At 36.0% G+C, this 8,230-nt stretch overlaps 1 protein-coding gene across 1 annotated transcript in view; it reads left to right on the top strand.

Moving 5' to 3' along the window:
* ACTR3 (ARP3 actin related protein 3 homolog) overlaps positions 1–8,230 on the top strand; it is a 23,096-nt gene that overhangs the window by 2,296 nt on the left and 12,570 nt on the right. Inside the window, exons 2-5 of the mRNA XM_019554117.1 lie at positions 3,127–3,251; positions 3,696–3,806; positions 5,217–5,312; positions 7,674–7,781. Of these exons, the coding sequence (XP_019409662.1) occupies positions 3,180–3,251; positions 3,696–3,806; positions 5,217–5,312; positions 7,674–7,781 (387 nt within the window). The 5' untranslated portion in view covers positions 3,127–3,179. The remainder of the gene's footprint in view (positions 1–3,126; positions 3,252–3,695; positions 3,807–5,216; positions 5,313–7,673; positions 7,782–8,230) is intronic.

Below are 8,230 nucleotides of genomic sequence, written 5' to 3'. Positions count from 1 at the left end.
TGAGAATAATGTAAGTGAACAATTTGCAAGTATTCATGGTCAGAACAACTTAGCTAGCATTGGTATTTTGAATTTAGAAAATTGTACTGAACAAATAATTTAACTGAATGACCCAATTGAAAAGATCTTACTACTGACTTGTTACTCTTTTTGTAATAGTATTAGTTGGAATTTTTGCACAAATTGGGACCTAAAGGCTCCAAAACTTAAAATATTAATACTTAAATTTGTCCACTCCTGCACATTCAGATTGGTTCGTTAATACATATAATCTCTTTTGAAGTAATCATAACATGATCATAATGTTTTACACATTGAAGACTTGGAATAGGAATAATTTGAGAGATTATAAGGTTAGAAATCTATATGGGAAATAAACCATTCATAAATGAACAGGTGTCATCATTCTTTTATTTCAGGTTGAGGAAGGATAAATTTAAATATCTTTGAATCATTTGATTCTTTTGTATATTAACCACAGTGAAAACTGTTGATCTACAGAATGCTATGGAAAGAGCTGCAACCTCAATATTACCGTTACTGAAGGGATCTAATCTGCAGCATTACCAGTTGATAGACTTAAATATTTTCTGATCTGGGCCAGAAAAAATAATTATAATAATTAAGTGCCAGATCCAGAGTCTTAATAGTATCGATTCACATGTAACACAAAAATTGCAATTATGTCGCAGGAGTAGTTAGTTGTAGTTTACTTTAAAATCTGAAGTAAGTGAAATTCTCTTTAAATGCTTTTGCATCTTTAGTTCTTTCTGTTCAACTTTATTTTAATAGACTTTAATTTTTAACAATGGTTATTTTTTAATGTATTTGATTCCTTGAACATTTTTTTTTACTAACAGGTTTTGAAAGCATTCCTTTCCTTTTTGTTCTGCTGTTTAATCTTTCTAATTTTCTTCCCTTAATTTCTCCATGAAACTTCCCTGGGAACTACAGAGGCATATTCAACATTAAACAGGAAGATGCACCTAAAAGAACAGAGATAAAAAAAAGTTTGAAAAAGAAAGTAAATGAGAATATTGAGCCAGTTCCATTGGCCAGAAAAGCTGCTGCCCACATTTTAGAGTTCAGTGCTTCCTTTCCTTTCTTGTGTCCAATTTCTTTTTCAGCAGCTAGGAAAACTTGCTTCATCTTCCTTTTTGCTTTCCTTTTAGCTCTTTCTGCTTGATATTTGCTCAAAACATCAACAAATTTGTCTCCTTGACATTGACCATTGTAGCTGTCTAGTGTCCTTATCAAAATATCTGTGATGGAACAAATGATCTTCTCTTTGTCCTGACTTTACATTTAAAGCAAGCAAACCCATCAGGATTTGAGGACAAAAGTCGGTATGGCACAAACACTTCTTTTGCTTCTAAAAGCTTCTCTGCTCTTAAAACGAAAGCCAACCACTTTCTGATATTGCTAGAACAGTTCCCATCTTTAAATACCATGGTAACCTAGTTACTTGGTGTCCAGATTCATTTTCCAGTTTGTGTTGTCAGAATGTGCTGTATCTGTTCTTAAGCTATCTCCTTTTTCCTTTTCTTACTTTGTGTATAATCTAAAACATAGCCTAAATTCAAATTCAGCAGTAAATTCCCAGGCGTGATCCTTGTTTAGGTTATAAATAAAATCATATTGATTCAAAGCCTCTGCAGTTTTGTAGCAAGTGGTGGTGTCTCGCTTATAACTGCTTGAAAATGATAGTTCCTGGGTAGCAAGATTTTTCCTATTCCAAAGCAGGGAAGAACTTCATAATCCTGCTCTTAATACTCAGCAAGACGCTTCCTCTTACATATAACACAAGGTCATCTTATGTTCTTGTTTGCTGCTTTTCTGTCTACTGCTCTCACTACCTCTCCCTTGATGAGCCAGATGTGTTCTCTGATCGTACCTGTTCTGCAAACTGCTAAGTCTTCATTCTCTTGACATTTCTTTTCTTTTTCTGGGGAGCACAGTAGGATGCCTTTATGAATCCTTTAGGACTTTATGATGAATATGTTCTCCATTTGTTAGCTAAATTAATTAGCTCCCTGTCATTGGACTACATTTTTTTTTTTAGGTGCTGCTTCAGCCTCCTCCAGAGGTCTGTCATTGATTCAGTTCGGGCTGATATTAACACTTTAAGCTTTTTTTTCAGTGAAGTCCTCCTCACAGCATCTAAGATCTGACATGTTTTTGACTAAAGGACTGTGTTTAGCATTAAAGTCCTCTGAATTTTAGCAGACACTCATAATTAGGTTAACTGTACTAGCCAGGGACAAATGCAGAGAATAGAGCAGATCTGATCAGCAGTCCATCTGTCTAGTATCCTGTTTCTGGCATTGACCAGTAACAGAGGCTTCATGTGAAGTTTCATAAGATCCTCACCCAGGCCAATTAAGAAATACAGTGCCCCTGCAGAATTTCTCCCTGATATTTTTTTTTCCAGTTATTTCTTGAAGCATGTTTGATTATTATCCTTTTTCGAAATAGTTGGTCTCAGTGATACAAATATCTGTTTTTGCTTGTAATCATGCTAATCACTTAGCCATAGTGAATTATTGTGCCAGAGTTCCTGTCCATTTTATTACAGTTTTAATGATAGTGTGTCCATTTAATTTAGTTTTTTTGCCTTTTAATTTTATTGAATTTCCCTCTTATTGTATTCAGAGGTTAAGTAGCATGATTTCCTATACAGTTCATCATTCTGAATACCTCACTTGCATCTTCTTTTATTCGGCTTCTCTCAAAACTAAACAATCTTTCTATCTCTCGTTTTAGGAGCTGCTTCTTTTTCTAGTCCCTTTTAAAAAAAACAAACACCTTCTGTTTCTGGTAATCTCATTTTATGATGACCTACCCGGAACTAAACTCAGTGGTCCATTTGAATATGAAACCTCCATTTATATAATGGTTTAATATTGTCAGCTAATGTTCTATAATATTTTTTTTTCTTGTTTGCTGACATAGTTTTTAATGATGGCTAGAGTAAGATTTAATTTCTAGGAGGGGTAAATTTATTCTAAGGTGATAATATTTCCTTATTTTAAGTCAAAAGATATATATGTTTTTTAATTAAGGTAGATGTTTCAGGATTCATAACCATTGAATCCATTCATTGTGTACCTGTGTTCTTTATTAAAGGTATTGCTATCAAGGAATCAGCAAAAGTTGTCGATCAAGCACAAAGGAGGGTTATGAAAGGTGTGGATGACCTAGACTTCTTTATTGGGGATGAAGCAATAGAAAAGCCAACTTATGCAACAAAGGTATTAAAAGACATTTTTTCCATAAATTTCAAAGTAATATATAACAAATAGCTTCTGATGTTGCTTAGCTGACTAGAAAAAATTCATTTCCTTTTTTCCAAAACCTCTCTTATAAAACAGTAGCTATGAGATTTAAAAATTAACAAAACTGCAACAATATTAGTGGCTTAGTCTTAATTAGAAGAGGGATGCATGAATATACTGTGTTTCTTTTGAAATGACTCTGAAGAGTAAATATAATCTACTGTCTATTTTCCAAGGTAGATTAGAGTTCATAATCATTAAGTAATTTCAAATGTCCATTATAGTGGGGTAGGGAGAAGTGATATCATAATGCTGATAAAATGTAGTACGTCTCCATTGAATGTAGTTGTAGAAAGGCACCTGATTTTTTTTCCAATTTTTTCAAATATCTCAAGTGTATATTGATGATGTGTTTGACAGTGGCCCATACGTCATGGTATAGTTGAAGACTGGGACTTGATGGAAAGGTTTATGGAGCAAGTTATCTTTAAATATCTAAGGGCAGAACCTGAAGATCATTATTTTCTTCTGGTGAGTAAATATTGCCTCCTGTTTGACATGTTGATGGCTGTGTAAGGGGGTGGAGGGAAAGTGTGTATCCCTTTCCTTTATTTTTCCTGCCCCAAACTTTCTGTTGCAAAATCTCTCCATTGAAGTGAATAATAATGTATGTTTCAGGTAAACATTTCTCCAGTGATACACAGCTGTGTACTGTGTTAATAGTTCTTAGAAAGTGTCATTTCAGTCTCCAAGGTCTCTGTAAAAAGTTAGGAAATATTCACTTTTATTTTTGGGCAAATTTGACAGTTTTTAGGATTGAATTTGAAATATGGTCTGTATCATCTTGAGGCTGCCTTAGTCCCTCAAAACTTCCGGTTCTTGGAATTTGATAACTAAATTGTAATCTGTACTAACCTGTTAATAGAGGTCCTGGATGGTTCAGTATTTCTTACTGTATATTTAAAATAAATGAATAAATAAATAGAAGAATTTTTCAAATTATTTTGTATATTTCTCAAAAGAAAAAACACACATATTCCTTATAGATAAGGGATTGTTTCAGCATCATAGTTAAGCTTGTTCTTTAAATATCAAATTTGAATCTTTATATACTTTGTCCTTATCTGCTGCTTATCCACTAAATAATCATGTGAGGCGTTACTTCAAAATGTGGTGGGATTTCATAAAATGGTTGTAGGGCAGCCAGGGAATTGAAATATAATGTTTTCCAGTGATTTTATTTTTTTCAAATATTCCTCACCCATATCCCATTACTCAGCATGCATCCTTTTAAAGAAATAGCTGTAGTTTGCATTAATCCATTAATTTTAATTGCACATTGTATTGTTTCAATCTCTTTTAATTTTGCAAATTATTCAGATTGTCACCTACAAACTTTTTCTTCCATGTATAGCCTTTGCTACGAACCTAGAAAACAAAATTCTAATGTCCTTAGAGAAATGACTAAGGAAAAGATGGGGTTTTAATTGACGGTAAATTATTTTGAATAAAAAAACTGCAATTTATGCTCATAATAATAGATCATTCCAGTGGGTTCAATGTGACAGTGATCTAAGCACACTAGATAAGAGGGCACCATTTCTTAAACTGGGACTAGAAGAGAATTTCATTTTATTTCATGTTCCTGTATTGTCACATAAATTGTTATCCCTGTGGTGCATTTGCACCCCCATTGTTGTCAGACTTCACAGGTTTTCCAAATTAAATGGTATGGCTTTTAAAGCTCATACTGTGAATTTCTGTACTCTGCACAGAGTTTTCCTTCCAACCTGTTCATCTGACACAAATGGAATGTTGATTTTTTTTTTTTTGGATATTTGAAAATACGACCAAAATATAAATATTTTATTTGAATTTACATTTTAAATTACTTTTGCTTTTGGGTTGGATTATTTTAAAAATCATTTTTCTGTCCTACAGACTGAACCTCCACTTAATACACCAGAAAACAGGGAATATACTGCTGAAATCATGTTTGAGTCCTTTAATGTTCCAGGGCTGTACATTGCTGTTCAGGTAAGAATATAACTGATGAATGTGTGCATTACAATGTCACTGAATTTAAGAACTCTAAATCCAGTGAGAAATGTAAATCTAGAGTTAGGAAAAAAAATTGTCATTTGCATTCTGATCAGAGACTTTACCCGTAGATGACTGGTTAAGATCCAGTTTAGCAGTCAAACACTTGTCCTCTTTTGGCTGTTAGCTAGACCAGGGCTGTCTAATTTCTGGGCAGCTGGGGGCTGCATGCCATATGGGTGCGGCCTCTTCTCCCTCCCCACCACAAACATTTCCACACAGTTTGGCTTCCCTACCTGCTCCCAGACACGTGCCCTAATCAGGCAGCCCACTTCATCTCCCCCACCGTCCCTCCCTAAACTGCAGAGCAGTGCATGCCACACATGCAGCGGGGAAGGTGTTGGGCAGCCACATCACAGCTATGGAGGGGAGCCAGACTGCTTAGCGCCCTCCCTACCTCACACATGGCACAGGCACATCCATAACAAGCAGTCACCAACCTCCACGTAGCCCAGACGGGGGGTTGTGCAGCTGGGAGAAGTTAAGTTACCAGGTAGCCTGGCTCTCCCCTGCCCTCCATCTCTCTATGTGCACAGCTCTGCAGCCCTCCTCACCCAGCTGTGCACACCACCCCCTGTGCAGCCAGACTCCCTTTTTTACCAGGCACACAGCTCCGGCAGTCTAGCCTTCTTCTGGCTGCTGTGGCAGGAGCAAATGGAGAGAGGGATGGTGATCCTGCAGATTGCGGGTTAACCCTTTGGGGGCCACATGTGGCTGGTGGCCACCAGTTGGACAGCCTTGAGATAGACCATAAAAGAAACGTGTAGTTTCAATTCAGTTTTTTCACCAAAATCCCCCCGAAAACCAACCCCCCCCCACTACCATAAGTGGCAGTAATCAATACAAAATTGTTGTTTTCACTGATAGAGGTCATTGCTGCCTTTATGTGCTGTACCTGTTGGGTGGGATGAAAACAACATAGACCAGTGCCATTGGTATTTTTGCAGTGTGCTGGTCCTACTACCTGACTGTTGAGTTTGTTTCTATTTTCAGAGTCATCTTAAGCACACAAAACTTAGCAGAAATATTTGTAATTCATTCTAGTGGCCTTCAGGAATAGTTCAGCCAAAGCTAAAGCTATATCAAGCATGCAAAAAAAAAATGACTTTCAACATTCATAAAATTACCTATTAAGGCACTTCTCATGGAAAATTTAGCTAATTTGAGTATTTAAGTGTTTTTTTTCCCTTTGAGATTTTGTTGCTAGGAGCAGTGTACTTTATAGCTGTAGTCAGTGCCCCTCTTCAGTCTCCAGAATAGTCTTAATTTAGAAATCAGTTTCTGTTTGGATTTGGTGAACATATTTTTAGGACTGGTCAAATTCTTCTACCCTTGTGCAAAATAGAATATCCAAATAACAAATGTTTAAGTATTAATTTGCCACTAGAGGACATAACTCATATATTAATATGGGTAACATTCTCAGATTTTTCCACAATTTTACAGTTCTAGACGCATCACTTTCATCCATTCATGCTTCCTGGAAGGTGAGACTTATTTATTAGCTCTATATAATGTAGCTTCATATTCAAACTCATCACCAGTCAGTAATGAGTAATTAGTTCTTTCAGTGGCTCTTTGTATTTAGTTGTTTTACTCTAGGCGCGTACTGTTTTGAAATTTGAGCGTTCCTAAAGGAACAAAAAAAAGCATGATGGATTTTTTTGTCTCTATCAGGTTTTATATTTTTCTAGAATGTGAAGCAAGCTTTAATCCTGACACTTATCAAAGTCTTTGGTCCTTCAGGTTGGCTAACAGTTTGAAAAGCACTTCCTCCAATATGTGCAAAATCAGAAATGGCATCTGGCTCTTAATTTAAAAGGTTGCTCATCTGTAGAAAGAGACCAATTAAGTGCTAGTAAATTTGAATGAGTGTAGGTAGTGCCTTTGCTCAAACTGCAGTGAGTCCTTGGTTCTTTTGTCACTACACGGTAATTTGTGCTATATATTGTTAAAACAAGGGTAATGAAATGTATGCATGACGCACAGCATACTGTGCTCTTAATTAATTTAACTTACTCTGACAGTAGAATAATTTTATTTTCATTTCACTCTTTATTAGTTTATATTATTGTTAAAATCAGGATTACTCATCTGTGTAAAACTTTGTTTTAGTCACTTGAGATGTAGCATCTGGTGCCTCTGAGTGTGTCTGTCATCCACCCCTAACCCTATTCCTGATGTTGAGAGAAGGAGGATGAAGGTCAATTCTGAGATGGATGGCATTCCTCTGTAGCTAATGTTCTGCTGAGTGTGTTTAGTCTTAGGTTAACTTAGGTTTTGCTTTCTTTTTTCAAGGCTGTTCTTGCCTTAGCTGCATCTTGGACGTCAAGACAAGTAGGAGAACGGACGCTGACTGGCACAGTTATAGACAGTGGAGATGGTGTCACTCATGTTATTCCTGTAGTAAGTGCATTTCAAGTATATGAAAATAACATAATGTAATGCTATACCAGTGCACTGTTATCTCACTGAAGGTGGTATAGGAGGCATCCATGTGAATAAATCCATATGATTAAAACACATGATTAGAAATCATCAGGTTTTTCTCCAGTGACATGGGGAGATCACTTAAGGCTCTCTTCTATTAGGTGCTGAAACTGCTCAGCGCTTTATTTCTGCAGCAAAGCTTAATGCCAGTTGAATGAATTTTAGTTTATAGTCTAGTGGATTCAGTCTCATCATTTATAAAATAGAATATGATGTTCTTCATCTGTTCTAAAAGGTTGGGCTTTTATCCAAATTATAATCCAAACTAAAATAATAATTTGTGTCACTTTAATAGTGCACTCTCCTATAGCAAATAGGTACAGGTAGGAAACTTGAAGGTCCCAGAGGGACGATCCTCCAAGCCC

The sequence above is a fragment of the Crocodylus porosus genome, unplaced genomic scaffold, assembly GCF_001723895.1.
Source record: "Crocodylus porosus isolate Cpor-Errol unplaced genomic scaffold, CroPor_comp1, whole genome shotgun sequence".
NCBI classification, from domain to species: domain Eukaryota; kingdom Metazoa; phylum Chordata; order Crocodylia; family Crocodylidae; genus Crocodylus; species Crocodylus porosus.
This window is presented reverse-complemented; position numbering and strand designations above follow the sequence as displayed.